The sequence below is a fragment of the Cydia pomonella genome, chromosome 18 (assembly GCF_033807575.1).
Source record: "Cydia pomonella isolate Wapato2018A chromosome 18, ilCydPomo1, whole genome shotgun sequence".
In the NCBI taxonomy this organism is placed as follows: Eukaryota; Metazoa; Arthropoda; class Insecta; order Lepidoptera; family Tortricidae; genus Cydia; species Cydia pomonella.
In genome coordinates, this window is record NC_084720.1 from 6784418 (window position 1) to 6805247 (window position 20830).

General features: G+C 34.8%; 1 protein-coding gene across 8 annotated transcripts; it reads left to right on the forward strand.

Moving 5' to 3' along the window:
• The first annotated feature begins 88 nt into the window (after positions 1 to 88).
• On the forward strand, positions 89 to 17169 carry LOC133527343 (uncharacterized). 8 transcript variants are annotated; one of them, XM_061864283.1, is made up of 15 exons: positions 89 to 272; positions 5151 to 5193; positions 6706 to 6741; positions 6835 to 6864; positions 7034 to 7060; positions 7816 to 7869; positions 8194 to 8238; positions 13760 to 13783; positions 14485 to 14526; positions 14660 to 14689; positions 14812 to 14847; positions 15976 to 16020; positions 16272 to 16289; positions 16614 to 16682; positions 16970 to 17169. In XM_061864283.1, exons 1-14 carry the CDS (start codon positions 258 to 260, stop codon positions 16643 to 16645), a joined length of 477 nt encoding a protein of 158 aa, XP_061720267.1. In that variant the 5' UTR covers positions 89 to 257; the 3' UTR covers positions 16646 to 16682; positions 16970 to 17169. The 8 variants fall into 8 exon arrangements, with proteins under 8 accessions (XP_061720267.1, XP_061720273.1, XP_061720274.1 ...); XM_061864284.1 differs by having other exon boundaries at positions 242 to 314; XM_061864288.1 differs by lacking the exon at positions 89 to 272 and adding an exon at positions 2082 to 2198.
• Positions 17170 to 20830: the final 3661 nt, after the last annotated feature.

A 20830-nucleotide genomic window follows, 5' to 3' on the forward strand; every position in this document is an offset into this window, starting at 1 on the left:
GGTTTTATTTCATTTATATAATTTATCGAAAAAAAAACTAGTTACGAGATTTAACTTTGCACGTGTTTAAACTCATTACATGTGTTTACTTAATTATTACAAGAATTGACTCAGGAAAACGCTCGCATTCACAATTTGTTTGGGTTGTCAATATTTGCTCGGGTCGGGGGGTTATCCGCGAGTATATAACGGAGCACCTCTGAGTCTCGCCAGTTGTCGGTGTCGATGTGGTAATTGGACATTGTCAAAAAATCATCATGAAGGCTGTAGCGGTGAGTTAGATTTATACGGCCTACATAAGTCTAATGTATAAGGTAATCGTTGCAATGTTTCACATCCTAATCACAACAATATTATGTGATTTGATATACAAATGTGCTAGTTGCGGAAAGTTCTAAAACCTTGGACAGTTCTTACATATTTCGGAAACATTCTTTATTTCCGATAAAATTTCCTTGCCTCTTTACGTCTTTTTATTTGAATATGGAACACCTATGAGCGTTGCGAAAAGTTTCCAAAAGTTGAACAATTTAGAAAACTATTATTTTTATGAAATGTACGGAATGATTTTTTTCTTAACCTGTTTGTCACCTCTTTAAGCCTCTCAATTTGAACATGAAATACGGATGAAGATGCTAATTAATGGGACAAGTGTCAAGTATTGGGAAACATCCAGGGAATGCACCCGGTAATGATATTTGTATGACATCCCACAACAATACAAACAAAGATCGGAAGTCTCCCAAACGGTTATATGTGCTCAATTTAAATTAAAGCTAGGTCGAGGCCAAATGTTTCGTCAGTTATTAGGGTTAAGATAAGTAGGTATGTATGTTGTTAAATTAGGCAATATTAAATGTCAATCAATAATGCAAAGGTAAAATCGTAAGGGAGTCTAAATTTATATAGGTCTCCAACACCTTAACCTTAAAATAATGAATCATAGTTCATATTCTAATCAACTTTTGGACGTTGTAGTTCTGTTTAGTAACGCAGAAGATAACCATGATAGAGTCTGTTCGGAAAGAGAAGTCGTGGAACTCGTGGAATCTATTGGGCCCCATACGTTCCATGACTCTTCTCTTTCCGCACAGACTCTATAATTCCTTTAGGAAACTGGAAGGAGGAATGATCTAGTTTAAACTAGATTTTATGGTTTCTACGATTGGGAAATGTGGTCTCCCCTAAGCTCTGCTAAGCTCTGAGAGTTCTGAGACCTTAAATATTACTACATGTGGAAGACTGTTTTCTTCTTGTTATTTCTTAACTAGTATGTAGTTCGCCCCGAACCGAGAACTCGCGGTTCGCCAAAAATATAGATCAATTGAATGTACTTAGTCGGCAAAGGATCGAAAACCACGTGAGATTTATTGCAAAGTCTGTGGAGCCCTTAACTGATAGATTATAGCCACCATAGAGATTAAAATAAACTGTATCTGTGGTATGGTAAGCCGTATCTTTCTTGTCACATACCTACATTATGTTAATTTTATTTCCTTCTTATCTTGCTAATTGTTTTAAAACCGTAAATTACAAAACAATAAATGTGTACACCGAGCACTCGATTTTACGTCTACTATACAGACGCAGATGACCTATCTGACGTACGGTCTGGTTTAGCGGTTGCTGGGTAGTGACCCTGCCTATGAAGGCGATGGTCCCGGGTTCGAATCCCGGTAAGGGCATTTATTTGTGTGATGAGCACAGATATTTGTTGTTCCTGAGTCATGGGTGTTTTCTATGTATTTAAGTATTTACAATTATATATTATATTTATCGTTATCTGAATACCCACAACACAAGCCTTTTTAAGCTTACTGTGGGGCTTAGTCAATTTGTGTAAGAGTGTCCATAAATTTATTTATGGTAAAACATCACAAAAATACAAGTTTGTTTAAATACCATATAATTAGGGTTTTATGGATGGCTTAGTGGCACGTAACCATAGCAACGAGTGACAACAATTATCTATAACCAAATTTTGTACTGCCCAATATTTACGTACAACGCTTTTTTATGGCTGGCGATCTTTGTTATCTTCAACATTTAGCCTGATAAGCGCGATTACTGTCAATTTGTCAACGGAATCTCTAGTTGTGTCAGACATAGATAATCTGTCTATTTACTTGAAGCGTGTAATAAACGTATTTACTGTGCAATTACTTGAAGTGTGCGAGTTACATTAGTAATTTTGTGAGGTTAGTTAAATGTGTTAATATTACAAATAAATTAATTGAAGTAAACAATAACAAAAATCGAGTGATTGTGAGTACCTAAGTCTAATATTTTATCAGTGAGACGCATGATAGATAAGCAGAATTCATTCAACCTGTTTTACTACTCATAAATCGTAAAACTCTACATTTATGATTTCTTAGACCAGTACCCCTAGTGTACATTTATTAGACAGCGAAACGTGACGTACGCGTTTGCGTTAAATCTCATTTTGTATGGGATTTAGACACAGCGCGCCAAGCTCAAAATCCCATACAAAATGAGACTTAACGCAAACGAGTAAGTCACGTTTCGCTGTCGAATAAATTTACACTAGGGATACAGTTTAGGTGTTATGTTATTTGTATAATTTTTTGATGGTTTTATGGGTACCTACTACGTTGGCACTTAGTTACCTACATGACGAAAATAAAGAGGCAACGTTAAGTCTACTAATTGTGTTTACTTTGTTGATGATACACGTTTTTATAATGCATTAAGTGCGCAATAAAAGTCCGCTATAATATTCCGCAGAGTTCTTTCTAATTCTAAATAAAACGGCTAAGAACATGTCGGCCATGCAAAGTGTAGGGTTCCGTAATTACCGTTCTGTCAGAATAGGCTAAACGGGGGTTATTAATAAGTTAAGTATCATTTACATAACAAGCATAAGGGAGCTTCGCAGCGCATTCTACGTCTTTTTACTAAGAAGAGAAGACTTTTTGCAATAACTCAAAAACTGCTGGACCAATAATGTACGCTATAGTTTTCAATGAAAGTACTTATTGTTAAGATTTTCTTTTACGATTTTTCCTTATTTTTTGGACCCATGTTTGGTTTGGTCAATATTTTAAGTTTTTTTGACCCATGGTTCAAACGTTATAAATATTTCAAAATTATGAAATTGGAGGGCATCGAGCAGTCACACGGACTCTCGGTGAAGTATCTTTCAGCTGAGTCGTCATTGGATAGCCTTAGCGTGTTGTATTTTTTGTTATTATTTGGAGCGGCTATACTACTTATTTTTAAGAAGGCTAAGGCTAAGAATTTTAATGGCTTAAAGGGGGTAGAACTAAAATAAAAAAGGTGATTTTGGCCAACTTTTAGGGCCAAATACGAGTCCGTGTCATAGTTCAAAATGTAGAGGGGGGGGGGACATTTTTTTTCTTTCGGAGCGATTATTTCCGGAAATATTCTAGTACTAACGATCACGCGGACAGACCGACGGACATCGCGAAACTATAAGGGTTTCCAGTTCCCAGTTGACTACGGAATCCTAAAATGGATTGTCTTACTGATTTAAATTTAATACCTACCCAACTATTTGTCTTCAAAGTCAAATACATATACCCATACTTGTACAAATATGTACTAAACAAGCCCATGGTATTGTTTGTATAATTATTAAAATTGTTGTAATAGACAGCGCCGTTAGTTGTGTCCTTGGACATATTATTTTTCTCACCTTTATTCTGCATTTTAAAGTTCCTTGTTTTTAGAGCGCCGGTGTCACGTACTTGTGTTTATTCAGTGATTTTCACATGATGGCCTTAAATCAACTTTACTTACTATTTAACAATATGTAATCTTCAAGACAATATGCATATTAATGAATTATTCGTAACAGTTTTGGCATTTATAAGTCTTATAACTAATTACCTAAGTAAGTACTTTATATAATTAATTACAATAGTTGAATAGGTATTACGTAGGTAACTAGGTGCCTACATAACTAATATTTCTTTGATAAACTGCATCACTCTCGTCTATTGCGTTACGGAATTTGCAGAGGAAGTACAAGGATAAAAAAAAAATTAAGCGCGTGTTATATCTACACGGTCGCCCCAGGAAAGCCGGTCGACATCCCTAAAAAAAAATCGTTTGTTATATGGGAGGCCCCTTAATTTTCTGTTTTATAGTTTTTTTTGTTATAGCGGCAACAATTCAACTGTCTAACTATCACGGTTTATGAGATACAGCCTGGTGACAGACGGACGGACGGACGGACAGCGGAGTCTTAGTAAAAAAAAAGTGCCCGGCAACCATGTACCTAATGAGCGCTTGACCCCAGTTTGCCTAAGAGTTCCAAGACTTGACTTATAAATACAAAATTCTAAAAGTAGATAACTTATTACTGTATGGTATTATGTTACACATTAGAGTTTAAGTACATTAAATCCATTAGTCGCACGTTTTTTTTTAAATTTTAACTAAAATACCTATGTTAGGCGGTCTGATTATAGCCTATAAAGGGATATTACGTTTTATTATACTCAAATCATACGTGTTACCATGGTTTAACCGAGAAATCTAGCCTTTATCGTCTTTTACTTTAAAACCACTGCGTTTTTTGAACACCTTTAAAAATCTTAATAATTCGTACCTACAAGTACCTACTTAGCTTAAAGTACCTACCTTACCTTAAAGTACGTACCTTCTTAATTATAAAATGAAGCTAATTAAGTTTTATTATTGGTGTTTGTTAATACTGATAGGTAGGTACTTATTACTTCCGAATACTACCAACCTAGATTAAAACATAATTATGCTATCTGCAACTGCACGTCGACTGCGCACTATATTACTACGGAACACTAGTTGATTAAATCTTAATACTTATCTACATACCTATACATATTTCATAGGTTACCTAAGCTACCCAAACAATAAGATTGCAGCCAATCTGTTTTTTACATTTCGCGAACAGCCACATAATAGATGACTCAAGCGTGATTATTCTGCACTTCATTGTCAAAATTTGAGAGAACTGTATCTTATCTAAAAGATAACAAGAATATATAAACAGATTCCTACAGTAGCATTGGTTTAGAATCTTTATAGTACTCAGTATAAGCTGACGGCTTAAGTGATTTATAATCTTAGGAAAATAAATATATTTGAACTGATTTACCATGAATCATATTCGTGTGTTTCAGATTCTTCTTCTGGCCGCCATTGCTATGGCTTCTGCGCAAGGTGGTGAGTTCAAATTAGTTTTTTAACACATACCTACTTAGATTAAATGTCTAACTAGCCGTAATAAACCATTTTTTGTATGTTTTTAATATCAGCTCAGCTCCTGTTTCGTCTTAATATCAACAATATTGGAATTCTCAATCTCAATTCTTCTTCGTTAGCTTAAATACCTGTCAAATGTATAATACAACAGTTCTACATACCTACACAATACTTATTCAAAAGTTTATTGAGGTTATTGCAGCAGACCACCATACTACCTACTGAGGCAGTCATGATGGAGGAATAATTTTTAAGAAAAAAAAACCGACATCAATAAGGGAGACCGGGTGAAAGAAAGATGATTGTTGATTTTGGATTTCATACAATGAAATGAAAAAAAAAACCTGCGCCTAATTATGTAGAAAAGGAGGTAAAATGTTTTTTTTTGTCACTGCACCCACCTTGACACATTTCAGATTTGCCCCATGGTTGACTGGTAAGATACCCGGAATAGGGTATTCGGCTGTATTTAAAATAAATTATTTCACACCATGCATGAAATAAAGTACCAGATAATTATTAGGAAAACATAGGTAGCAGTTATTTTTAAACACAAGTTCTATATAATAAATAGGATAGAAAAATAAAAAAGTAGGTGAGTTGACCGTGACATTGTGCAAAGTGCATTGTGTGTTTATTATGTGCATTGTAATTTTTTTTTTGGGTTTCTTGCCTGCCTAATAAAGAATTTATTTATTATTATTTAAAGTTTCATATGAATTTGTTCATATGCTTGATTTGTTGATGAAAATACTAAGATCACTATATACATGCCTTTAACATTTGAGGAGTTACCTCGATTCCTCGTGAACCCCATCGTCAGAACTCGAACTTGACAAAAAAATTCTTGAAAACCTAATTTGCCTAACAAACATAACGAAGACGACAAATCGCCAAGCAGGAACTATGCGTCGTTGAAGAGTTCCATTCTGATCAGCATCAGCAGTTCCACTTCATCGAATGTCACTTTTTTAAATGTAAATGCTTGATTTGTTGATGAAAATACAAAAATCACTGTATGTATGCCCTTAACATTTGAGGAGTTCCTCATGAATCCTATCATCAGAACTGAGTTTTGACAATAACGGGACCAATCTGTATAGATAGATAGATAAATATTATAGGACATTATTACACAAATTGACTAAGTCCCACAGTAAGCTCAATAAGGCTTGTGTTGAGGGTACTTAGATAACGATATATATAATAAATACTTAAATACATAGAAAACACCCATGACTCACGAACAAATATCCATGCTCATCACACACTAGGCCAGAGCGGTCGTCTGTATATATACAAATTCAATCAAAAAAATAATTTTCAAGATCGGTTTAGAAATGACAGAGTTATGAAGTAACAAACGTAAAAAAAAACTATTTATAACTGCTACTCCTGACTTTTGCCTGATCTGTAGATTTTTTTGTAAGCTGATTTTTGTGTTGCTGAATTACGTTCTTCTCCTTCTTCCAGTTAACGTAGTGGACAACAACCCCGGTCCTGGACAAGGTACCAAATTGTATTACTATTACTTATGTGAAGTCAATTTACGCAAAACCTTGCCCTTCTTTTAATTTTAATACTTTATTTTGTTTCTTACAGTCAATGTTGTGGAACAACCGGGTGATGCAGGTATTTTTTTTAATGGCTATTACGTATGCTTATTAATTAATATATTGGCACAAAACTGATTTGCAGAGCAGTATAAGTATTTGTCTTAATACTCTAAATACATAGACTTTTTTGTTTAAAAGCTTGATTTTTCTGTTTCTTGTTCTAATGCATGCCTTATTTTTTCCAGTCAAAACAGTTGGACAACCAAATCAAGGTATATTACTCAGTCATGTTACACCCCTTCATTTATGTACTTTTATTTCATTACTTATCATAAGTAGTGGAGGTCAACATTAAATTTCATTAAATAATAAAATTAACTAAAGGTTAAGTTTTGGTCGTTTTTTTAACTACGTCGGTGGCAATCAAGCATACGGCCTGCCTGATGGTAAGCAGTCTCCGTAGCCTATGTACGACTGCAACTTAAGAGGTGTTACATGCGCGTTGCCGACCCTAACATTTGATTTGATACTGGAAATAAAATACAAATAATATTTAGTTGTCCCCGTAGATATCTACTACCGGTATTGAAAAAGACATCTACTGTCTGACAGCCTACTGTAGAATATTTTACAATACCTTAGTTAAATCTGGCTTCTTGGGTCACTTAGCGCAACATGCAACATCCCACTAACCCAGATTAACCGGTTAAACCGTTTAACCCAGTGACAAATGGTACTGGTAACCATGGTAATTCCAGGTTTAACCGATCAACCCTGGGTTAGTGGAATGGTGCAAGTGGCCTTTATACTTTTTACGATCTGAATACTACTCGTATCTACGAAAATTAAATGAGCACCACTTGGTCGGTTATCAATAAGGCATAACGATTTCGTGGGAAAGCCGGCATATTGAAAGATAATATGTGGCTTCCATGAGAGAAGGGTCCTTAATGCTTTACGTGTATTACAGAAAGCAACAAATTGTGCCACATTCTGGCAGAATTTTACGATTAATTTTTTATTTTAGGTGTTGATTCCGCCTTCTACCGACCGTCTACTGGTGGCGACAACATTGTAATCAGTAAGACCATTACTTCTTTAACATTTACATTTTTATAGAGAAAAGGCAATCTACATAATAATATTGATGCTGTTTCATTTTCGAAAATACAATAACCGGCTAAGTGCTTATAGGACCACGCATAATGAAACCAGTACCTTTCCTTTAGAGATATATATATAGAAAACTGGGCAATTAATTGGCTATATGCAACCTCTACCTCATCGAGCTCGTTATGTCATCGTATTAAATATTTATACATAGCAGATTACTATTTAAAGAAAAAAAAATTTACAATTGGCTAAAATTTTTTCTTCTGCTCAATTTATGCTATGATTATTTCAGGTAATCCGGATCCAGGCTTCTACCTGGGCGGTGCTAACACCGGTGGTTAGTATAATCATGTATTATACATAACTTCTCACATCGTATCAGCTAAGGCGCTAAAGTAGAGTAGAGTAGGTCTTTTTCTGAGAACTCTACATTCTGAGGACGTCACTTTGTGAGTTCATCACTTAATAAGATCGTCACTTTCTGAGTTCATCACTTTCTGATTTAGTCACTTTCTGAATTAATCACTTTCTGAGTTAACCACTTTCTCAGTTTGCTACTTTCCGAGTTTATCACTTTTTAGTATAGTAAAATTTAACCTATACCTACCTGCACGAACAATGGATACCAGCAACCAGATTAGCTATACGGCATTTTGTCCAAATTTTACCTAAGATTCATACAGGTCTTCACATATAGATTTTCATCATGATCAGACCAAAAATGCAGAAATCCGAGATACGTTTTGTTACATTAAACCCTTAGACATCCACTTTCAACATACAGGCTGTTTATTTAGTCACCTGCAATAATTTACGGGCTGAATATACAGGTCATACTGAGCAACTTTTACTATGGGACCAAACCCGGAATCGCGAAAAAAAAACTCTCCCATAGAAAATGTCAAGGCCAGACAGCAAAAATGTATGAGACAGCCAATTTTTTTTCGTGATTTTGGGGTTAAAGTTGCTCAGTGTGACTCATATATATTCACCCCGTAAATGATTGCAGGTGACTAAATAAATACCCTGTATTTGGCAGAGAAATAAAAAAAAAAACAAGATTGGACCTTTCTTACAATTTCGACCTCAAATACTACCATAAGTATGACATCATCAAAACGTGACCTAACTCGAAAGTGACCTTTTAAGAGGGGGCTAAAGTAAGATTACAGTTTATATATTTAATTTAAATAAGGGCAAATGCCATATAAAATTCACTCACAAACACTACATTTCGGAAGGCAATCAATGAATCTTTGCCAATGGTAAAATGAGATAACAATATAAAATAAACAAGAATGACGATCCTTTTATTGAAGTGACTTTAGATACTCTTTAATACTGATTTGAATTAAGTGAAATAATATGACAGTTGCAATGAAATGAAGATATGAAAATATTTATTTTGTATATGGTCCGTCATCTCTGTCATTTTTTTTGATGTTTAAACATTTTATTTACGATAACAATAGACATAATGGCTGAGAGATATTACTATACGCAGCTTAAATATATATAAATAGGCCCTTGAGGCATTGTAACAAGGATTTTTTTTATTCGTCCGCGTACAAGATGAATAATAATTAAATGGTACTAACAAGTTAAGCTACCTAGTTATAACATCATTACCTAATTGTTTAGTAACACACTTTAGAACAATAAAAAACGGTTATATTTTTTGTATTTTCCTTACAAAGTGCCGCGTTTTATTACGCTTGAGTGTAGCCTTCAATTTTTCTAATGATCTACTCTAAGCATGTGAACTGGCTCTATCTATTTTTTGTAATTTGTAACAATTATAATACACAAATCTTTTAACAAAAGCGGATATTACGCAAAACTCTGCGTAGGGGGCCCCTCTAGCACATACTGAGGCCACTGAGGGCTTACCGCGAAACAAGAAAATCGAAATTTCGCTATCTGCCTCTCTATCACTTTTGCGTATTCGAACGATAAAGATGCAGTTATCGATATTTTGATGTTCGCGTTTCGCGGTAGACCCCTGTAAACAAATCACCTTGATGCATCGATGTCATAGTGAAAACTTCTCAAAAAACTTAAAGCATAGTACTCGTATGTATGAGTATGGTTTAGAATATGTGCTAGTACAGCTCTCTGGCGGCAGAACATTGCAGTAATACTCCCTACTTTTGTCTTTGAAAATATTGATTAGGTACCTATATATAAACTAATTTAAAATTATTGTTTAAGGTGGTTCGACTAGGTTACCCAAAGCTTAAACCTCACTAGATGGCGCCACAATTGCAAATTTTGAGTTTTAATTTTTTTGTGGAGTAGTCTTTGGTTTTTCTATACTGTAAATTATGTTTAGCGCACTCTTTAAATAAATATTGAACTATTAAAACAAACATTGAACACTTCATTGTACAAAAACTACCCCTTAATGTTGACAGAATGTTTCTTGACTCTATTTCTAACTATCACTCACACATTCAAACAGTCGTACTGGGATCCTTGTAGTAGACAATTTGGCACAGAGTGAGTAGGCTTCAATAGCGTTGCGGTATGTACGTGGAAATACATGCAAGAGGATGTGGGTTCGAGACTCTTTAATTTTTTTTTTTTATCAGTATTATCAAGTACCTATTATTAATAAATTATTTTATGAGAAATATGAGCGTTTTTCCATAAAAATATTAAAAATCTGATTCTCACACATCATGATATTTTTGGGTTCTTCCAACTCAGAATCACTAGCATAATCAATCCTCGTGCTATAAAAACCCGAAAATTTGTATTGAAATTTTAGTTTTACACTGAAATTTCTTTCACACTAAAATGTGACGTAATGGTATGGATATTTTAGGATATCTTTTTTTAATGCTAGGGTGGAGAAGATTCTAAGTAGAATGAACCTAAGAAAGTCCAAATTTGTAAGTCAGATTTTCCGGTATTTTTTTTTAAAAAAAAAACGCTGTTTTCCCTTACTGCCTTTAAAAAGGTAGGTACTATTTTACAGTAGAATTAAAACCTTTTTTTACGATACATTTAATTAAATTACAGTGAGTTACAAAATTGCATGGCCTTCTATTTATAACCATTATAAAAAGAAATGAGATATTTACCATGTTTGTTTATATTATTGATTTCCCGATATTTTGACACAACTAGAAGTTTCACACAATGCCTAGGGAAAGAAAATTATTTATTTATTTTATTTATTGTCAATTTCATTCAACGGATCACATCATATCCAATTTATGTGTTTATGTATTGCATTGTTTTCTACCTAGTTGGTTATTAAATTCTGTTACTGCAATAATCTTTATCTACATAAAATATACAAACGAAAGTTTAATAAAGTATATATTAAAATGAAGTACACAAAATCAGGAATTACATATGACAATATCATTCAAAATCGTCTCCTCTGGCTTTGACACAGGCCCTCAAACGACGAGGCCAGTCATCGATAGCGGCACGCACGATTGTCATGTCTAATTCCGTCACTGTCTTAACTATGGCCCGCTTGAGGGAGTTAAGATTTGTGTGGGGTTTAGCACAGGCTTTCTCCTCAATAACCTGCCATATGGCATAATCCAGGGAGTAAGGTCCGGGCTGGAGCACGGCCAGTCTTCGTGGGCAATAAAGTCAATTTTGTTCCTTCGAAACCAGGCTTGAGTTGTTTTTGCCTTATGTGCAGGAGCTGAGTCCTGTTCAAAGATCCATGGCTGGTTTTGAAATAGGGTGTGGCTTAAGGGCTTCACTATTGGTTCGAGAACGGTTTCCAGTTTCCGGTTTTCACACCTTTTTCACAGAAATGAATCTGTGTTAGCCCTGAGTATGACACACCCAAAATCATGTTTGGCGGGTGCCCACATTTGTGCAACGCAATAGGGTTGTTTCCATCTACAAATCTTAGGGCATAATTGTATCCCAATAAATTCTTTTGGATTATAAGAACATGTTAAACTACTTTTAGGGGACCTGTAATGACCATATTTTTGTAAATATTGAATTTAAAATATCTTTTGGCACACGTCACGTGACCAAACTCGAAACGTCATTGAAGATTCTGATGACGTCACAACTCTCGGATTGACACTGTTGACAGTTAGGCGATTAACAACAAATGACAAATATCAGTTGACAGTTCGTATCTTCTACGTGTGTATGTAGTTATGTGTCAAACCATAAACTGTGACGTCACACAATTTTCAAAGAGCGTTTTGGGCGCGAAAGCATCTGTCAAAATATATTTTGTTAATTTAACGTATTTAAAGCCGTTTTTAGTATAAAAGCTGAATTTTAAGGCAACTTTTAGTTAATATAGAAAGTAATACAAGCGTTTCAAAAAATTGGAATACGATTCTCTTTTAGGCCCCAATTCATTATAGATACGACGAGATAAGCGTTATGTGTGGTAGATAATTATAGCTCACAAATCCACCACATTATGTCATTTTTTATTTTATCGGTAGCATTTGTTTTAACGGAAATAAAGAGGTTGCAAATCGAGTAACAGAACTTCAGAACAGATATCATTTGATATTTACCAGTCGCTTTTCGGTGAAGGAAAACATCGTGAGGGAACTGGACTAATCCCAACAAGCCTTAGTTTTATCCTCTGGGTTGGAAGGTCAGATGGCAGTGGCTTTCGTAAAAACTAGTGCCTACGCCAAATCTTGGGATTAGTTGTCAAAGCGGACCCCAGGCTCCATTGAGCCGTGGCAATATGCTGGGACAACGCTAGGAAGAAAGAAAGAAATCGAGTAACAGAACTTAGTAACCAACTCCTCTTACTCCAATTACAGTTACACTTTTCCTGGTTTTTCGCGGACCAGAATATCGATGATTTTTGTAACTTGATTTAGACGTCGCTATCATTTTCAATCCAAAAACACATAAAATTACAATTCAGAACATGCGGCAGCGTTGTTTTCTATCAAGTACGTCAAGCACCAGGGCGGCTACCGGGAAAATCGAAATTCGTCAATTTCGGGAATTTTTCCCTGTCACTCTAATTACGTCTTAGTGAGAGTAAAAGAGAAAGATCCCCGCAATTTGCGAATTTAGGTTTTCGCGGTAGGCCCCCAGGTCCTGTCAAGTTTCAGCAGTGTTGCCAGGCGAGCGGAAGAGAATTATCGTACTTGAGTGTCAATATTATTGTACCGTTGAAAAAAATATCGTACGCCAATCAAAAAGGCAGCCCCTAAAAATGTAAAAAATAAGCTTAAATTTCCAATTAATAATAAAAAAAAGACAATTTTCGTCTAAATTGCGCAAAAAATCTGTTTATGTTTGTGTATTTTTGGGATAGACTCAAACGGTATACAGGAAATTGAGACATTTTAAACTTTAAACTTACACCAAGGAGCCGAACACCCAATATATACTAATTTTAGCCTATTTCTGAAAGTGTCATATTTTGCTTCAAATTACTAGACTTTTAAGGTGGCATCATCCAAGGGCTGAAATTATAGTACTTTAGTGTACGATAATGCTCTTTGGAACATTATGTCACACCGGGGCCCAAATTATCGTACATGTACGACAATTATCGTACGCCTGGTCACACTGAGTGTCAGTGTCGACAGAGTCAGCTAAAAAAAAACGCGTCAAACATCGCAACGTCGCGCCGATGGCCGTCCGAAGCATGGAGTGGCAACGCCGCAATGTATTTGTACACGACATTTGTCACACACACATGAGTAAAATTTATAAAAATATAACGTTGATTATTGCATGATTTCTGTATGAAACAAAGTTTTTCTATTAATTTAGCGCAAATGAATATTCGAAAGTAGATAGATGCGCAACTATTTATGTAATAATATTGTGTAATTAATAAATAAATAGCGATTGTTTTTTGTATGAAAATCGAACCACCTTAACAGACCCGACTCCTCCTTCGACGATTAGTAAGTTTAATGTCAAAAGTTTGTTGTGAATTGTGATATTAAAAATGTTTAAAGCGGGTCACTCACGTAATATAAGTTGATTATAGCTCGATTAAAAATCAGAGGGTGAAGATTATTTCTTGAGGTATCTTGGTTTAAGAATAGAAAAACCGAATACCATAGAAAAAAAGAGATTTCACAGACAATATTGAGAATTTATTCTGTAATCATACATATTCAGAATCTTAATTTCAGACCGAGGGGTTCGGCTTATACGGGCATGCGCCAGTACTACTTAGTATTAGATGCAATTTTTTATCTTTATCCACAATTTATTCGATTTTATTAAATGTCATGTTGCACATACTGCACACGTGAGTGACCCACTTAAAAAATAAAAATACTTCCAAAGGTTCGACTCCCAAGGGATTTTTTAGTGGTTGTGATATTTATTGTGCGATTTGTGCGTCGTTATGTTTGTGTTATGGCACCTTACTACTAGATAAGGCATAGCTGTACTGGTGGTGGTTTTGGAAACGCATGTCCTAAAAGGTAAATTTATTTCACAATTATTAAGTGACTTAAATTACTTTAAGTAACAATTACTTTTTTCTTTCCGAGCCTTTGTCCTTGTTTTTTCGTGAATGTTTGTGGACGAGAATATATATTGTTAATTTGAGTGTTTTCTTATTTTTCTTATTTGGTTTTATAATTTTTGACAGTCGAGAACCCGGATCCAGGCTTTTACCTCCCGTCTAATAATGGTGAGTACATCCCTTAAAGGCATAGGTTATTAGGCATTCAGTTAAAATAATAGTATAAAAACGAAATAATTAATTACTTATTTGTACATATATCATTGAATATTTGTTTATTTGTGTTCATATTATTCCACAGCGGTACAGACACCATCCATAGATCCCGCTTGTAAGTATTTCCTGTTTAATTATCGTAATTTTTTTTTATGTAGTTTTTTTTCTTTATTTTTTATTAATTTATTTTATAATATTAAATTCGTTATTTTAATGCTGATTTTGTGTTATCTACAGTCGTGGTGGACCCAGCGTTCTACCGACCTTCTGTTTGTAAGTACTCGTAAATATAAACTATACAGGATGAAATTGTTATGTTTGACCACACGCTGAGGGGTGGATATGTACGTCATACTGAAAAACTTTTAGTACAGGGCTAACCCCGATGAATTTCCATTTCCGGAGAGTTTTCTTTAACTAAATCTTAACCAATCACTTTGATTTTAATGTCGGTCGCTTCAGCATAATGAAAAAAAAAACTGAAACTTCTTACACAAAAGATATCCTTATTTTGTTAATTTCCCAGGAAGGAAATTTCCAGGAACTTTTCCAAGTATGGTGTGTGGCATATGCGTAAGATTTACCCAGCACTGAGAGGGTTTTGTTTGTTTTACTGTTTGTACAACGAGCGAATCCCTTATTCAATAACGGTATAGATTTATTGATTCCAGCGATGGTTCTTAACCCTTTTCCAGGCATAGTACGATTTATCGACCACATACGCGCCATTAGAATTTCAACTTTAGCATTCCGTTTTAAGGTTAAAATTAGATTACACTTTCAGGAAATGTTAGTTGTCTTCAAATGAATCATCAAAGCTGGATTAAGTGGAATATATTTGGATTTTTTGGGAAAACCTTGTAGATTGGTGCGGCCTGGAAAAGGGTTAAGAGTCACATTGTATAACAACATGGTGAAATTACATGAAAGAAAATAGAGCTAGTAGAAGTTTTCGTAACTCTTAATACACATACGTATAACGGATACCAAACATAAACATATATGTTGTGCGAATAGAATAGTTTCAATTTCGATAGTATGGCAGCCGCTAGAATATAGTGACTCTAAAACAGGTTTTGATTTACCAAATGGCGCTGCGCCGTTTGGTAAATATTTATAGGGAGTTTTTAGGCAAACAATTGACATTAGTTTACAAATAACTGAATTTTTAATATTACCTAGAATAAGGAAAAATGCTTGTACATTGCAGATGTTTTCAATAAATTAAAAAATATGTACATGATTTAAACACTAAAACCTCATGTTACTTTTAAATAATTATGTTCTTTGAGAACTTAATTATAATAGAGCCAGTTCATACATTTACATTTTAATTTATTGTTTATTCAAACCATTTATTTCTTATCCGATGTCTCGTTTCTAAAATGTTTTTTTTTACAGCACAAGATATAGATCCCGCCTTCAGCCGTCCCACCGTCTATGGGAGTGAGTATAGTAGTACACATACATAAAGTAATATATAATAGATCGTGTCATTCACGAAGACGCGTGCCTTGACTTGTATTGTCTAGTTATTGAAGGTTAGATTTGATAAATCTGCACGCCATCGTGGATGACACGAACTGTATAAGGAAAATGTTTATTTCGCAATAACTATTAGATAGATCCCTGATAGTTCACATAACCATACCACAGTAACCATATATTTAATCAAGTTTTTACTGTTTCTTTTGCAGATTTGAGGCCCCAGAAATGTAAGTATGTTTGGATTTACTCTGAAACCTAGTACCTACTTACTTAAGTCAAAAAGATAACAACTTGACTATTTTTTGAATGAATGAATTTTTATATTTATTTTTAGAATAATGATGCATAGTTCTATGCAAACTATTTTCATACAATCAATATGTCGATAAAAGTTTTGCGACGCCGGTGGCTTTAATAAAACAGGCCTGATAAAAACTGCAACCCACCTTATTGTCACAAAATCCATTAATAAAACTATGTTATTTATGGGTCATATTTTCTTTACAATTTACAAATTGATATATATTGTGTTCTAAAAATTGCTGTTTTAGACCCCAACCCAGCTGCCCGCACTGGACAATAAAGCAACGGTTTCCAAGGAATATCTATACAATGCATAGGTAACGGAGAATTTATGACACTTTAATTCGTAAAATAAACGTCCTAGTACTCGACATGCCAATGCCCAGTAGATGGCACACTGCATATGCCTATATATGATAGTCATGTAGTGTAGTGGGCAATGACCAGCACTCGGACGACTATCTTATCCCTGTTTTTCGTCGAACACTTTCTGGTGATAAAAAAAAATATGTTTTCCCATTGTTCGACTTAAAAATGAGTGACCCGTATAAATAAATGTATAACATTTTATTATTTAATCATGTAACTATTTTTTTTGTTCTAGATAAATACTATGGAGCGTGCAAATGGCAAACAAGTAATTAAATTGAATTTTGTACCATGTTCTATCTAAGTAACTGTAATGTTTAGAATCAAATACATGTTTATTTTTTCTAACTGAAGAGTTACTTTTTTCAGTAGTACAATTTTTGTGATTGCAATATAATTTTAATGTAATTAAAATTCTGAACCCGTAAAATTAAACTTTTGTTTTATTTTGCCATAGTCGTATAGGTGCAGTAAATGATTAAAAAACCCTTTTTCGTAGACATTAGATCTATAAGCCCGCGTAGCCAATACGCCAATCGTTAACGCTCCGCAGCGTATTGTAGTCATCTCTCTCTATCACTCTTCCATATTATTGCGACAGTGACAGGTTTCGTTTCGTTCGCTACGGAGCGTTAACGATTGGCATGTTGGCTACGCGGGCTAGAAATCCAAGAACAGCTCTAGGGCGATGCGAGCGGTGCGACGGCTCTGGGCTTTGATCCACGCACACCAAAAAATTCTAGGGCCAACACTGAAACCTTCCAATTTCGCTCTGGATCCCAATTCGGATTTAACAATTGGCTTTTGGCGCGAGCTGGCGCATTTTTTGCACAAAAACTAAGCCTGACTTTGCAGAGCGGGAACGCGGCCAGTGTCCTGGGAACAATGCCTCAGGCTAATTTAGGCTTAGATATATAGGTATTGATTGTGTATGATAAATTTTGACAAGCGTTTTGGCGATTAGCGCGCAAATCAGGCATGAATTTTACTTCGCATGCACCAATCACCGTGAGCCATCGTTTTAGGTCGTATCAAAACCATAACAAATTGTTAAATCTGAATTGTGCTCCTTAGGGGTAAATATAGTCCACCCGTCATAAGGTAAATGTCCTAGTATTTGACAGCACAGAATACTAATAGCATTAATGGTTAAGAGGAAACATTAGTGGTTATTTTTCCATACAAAAGTTTTCGACATTTTTCACTCTGGATTTTGGCCCTAGATGAATATTTTTTTTATAAGAGTTCAATATTACCAGTAATTTTGTCTGTACGTTTTGCTTTTTTTGATATTCTTGATTTATAAGCACTAAGGTTACTCTAAAAAGCGCTAAAAACGACCTAATAAATGCGCCGTAAACAAACGCCTAGCATACAAAATCGGCAACAATAAACGCAAAAATCAAAACGGTCAAACACAGATAATTTCTTCCTCATTACGATACGATTGGTTAAGTTTTGGAGAAGGAAAATGTCGATAACGAAGCCTCGATTTCTGATATTTTTACGCAGGATTTTTCGCCTGAGTTGCAATTAATTGTCCTTATCGCACTAATTTAAGGAGCCGTCCCGTCAGCGCGTCCGAGATTTTACTTAAACCTGCAAATATTGGGATTAATTCAAACGTTGTAGCCGTCTCCGTTTCCTATGGGAACTATTTTTGAGCGAAAACATGTCACATGCAAAACAGAGAACGTTCTCCAGAAAGCCACAACTCTAATAACTGCAAATTATTATCATAGAATTTTCCTATTTTATCCGATATGTAACCATTTCTCAATACGCCAATTTACCAATTGGACAAAAAAGAGCAATTTTACCTTTAGATGGCAAATTACCAGGTTGACTGTCTAGGGAATTAGTCGACAAAACTGTCATTTTGGTACGTTTATAAAGACAGAGCTAAAGTAAAATCATTATGATGAAGCCTTAGTGTTCCAGTGGTAAGGCGTGCGACTTTCAAACCAAAGGGTTCGAATTCGAACCCCGGCGACCTCGGGTCGTACCAACGAATTACTAGGAACTGACGAAATATCATTTGGTATTTACCTTTATACTCATATTCATTTATATGTATTAATACTATTAATCATACATTGTCTGCGTTACAAATGTATATGTCAAACAAAAGTACGTTATTGCACAAAAAAACATTACATTATCACAACACATAATAATAAAGTACCTGGGCGACCGAGCTTTGCTCGGTTATAACTATTTATTGTAATATGGTGGTGTATAGGTGATAATCTTAACTAAATTTTTTTACTACATTAAACTTGTCTAAAACAATAAAAATTAAAAAATTATATATAAACTTGAACATATAAAAAAAAAAGTTAGTCACCGGGCGAGATTCGAACCCGTAACACTCGTTTAGCAGTCCCCGTCTTAACCCGCTGGACCAAACGGACAGTGGCCGGCAACACGAAATAAGCGACCATATTCTGCGTCGAAAGAAAAACGCATGAAAACTCGAAAACACGCGTTTTCCCAAACATAAGACTAATCTAGATCGATTGTTTACCCCCAAAAACCCCCATATACCAAATTTCAGCAAAATCGTTAGAGCCGTTTCCGAGATCCCGGAAATATATATATATATATATATATATATATATATATACAAGAATTGCTCGTTTAAAGGTATAAGATAAGAATGTGATAAACAAATAAACAAAATTAATTAAAAAGAATAATTAATAGTCGAGCTATTCCTCCAAGAATTCAGCTACAGACTTAGGTATTAGTAATTTATTAGTAGACCTTTGGATTTTGGATTAGAGAGATATCAGAGTCAAAATATGTGGCTTGGCCGAGTTGGCCGTTTCGCTACCGTCACATGCCATCAGGGCGTAAGGTGAAAATTTTATTAACTATTCATTACTTTTTTGTTATACACAACACAATAGTTCTTGTAGTAACGAAACGGCCAAGCCATGCTTTGACTAAGTTTTAGACTTTGTGAACTTAGGGCTTGGAGAGTTAGAAGCTTGCTTCTACATGAGATCTGATAACTCTTTGACATTGCGAGCCTTATGGTTTCGTCTTGGCAACATTTTACATGAAAATGTTTTTAGTAGGATCTTATTATACAAGAGTAGCTTCGATGAAAGAAATAATCGTAAGGAAACCAGAATAATCTCAATAAAGCCCAGTTAAATTACAAAGGTTGCGATAGTGGTCCTCGGTCGTATAGAACATGAGATGAGAAGAGTCTGCAACGTTTTCGTTAGCACACGCAGTGCAAGTGTTATTTATACGTCATAATTTGATAGATGCCCTCTCGCGCATGAGAGGAGGCCTGTGCCCAGCTGTGGGACGTATATAGGCTCAATTATTATTATTATTTTAATTTCATAGAAGTTGACGTTTGAATAACACTTGCACTGCGTGTGCTATCAAAATCGTTGCAGACTTATCTTTGTCTAACTCTAGCCTCCTAAGAGTCCTAAGTCCCAGAATTGTTAGTTTCGTTTTTGAATTTGGAACCTTGACTTATTTACTCAAAGTCAAAAGTACGTTTTGGAATGTATTCTTTATAAGGGCTTCTGGCACTCAGGAGGTTAGGATGCAACCAGGGAAAACGCTTAGATGTGGAGGAGTAGTTAAACTAGTTAATTATTTTTTGTCCGAGCCGTGACACGTGACAGTCATTACAGTAATCACTGTCATCGGTAACAAGCGATTGAATTGTTCTATTGTTATTTTTTGTCTTTTATCGACATGTTATCGACTAAGGAAGGCAGTCGGTTTCACTTGTCCCACGTGCTGTTCTACAATATAAAATGACCTAAACATAAAAATATTTTAAATTAAGTCTTACTTTCCTTAAAATTCAATAAAATAAATAATTAATCCATTTTAATTAATGCTAATTAGTCTAATCACCGAATTCACGTCTTCGAATTTCTAAAGTATATATATCAGAAAATGTAAATAAAACCTAATTATAAAACTAAGATATACAGAATGTTTTTTTAGTCACCTCCAATATTTACGGGGTGACTATATACGTCATCTGAGCAACTTTTCCCATACAAATACCAACATCAGAAGAGCCAAAATGTATAAAACAGCCAATTTTTTGTTCATG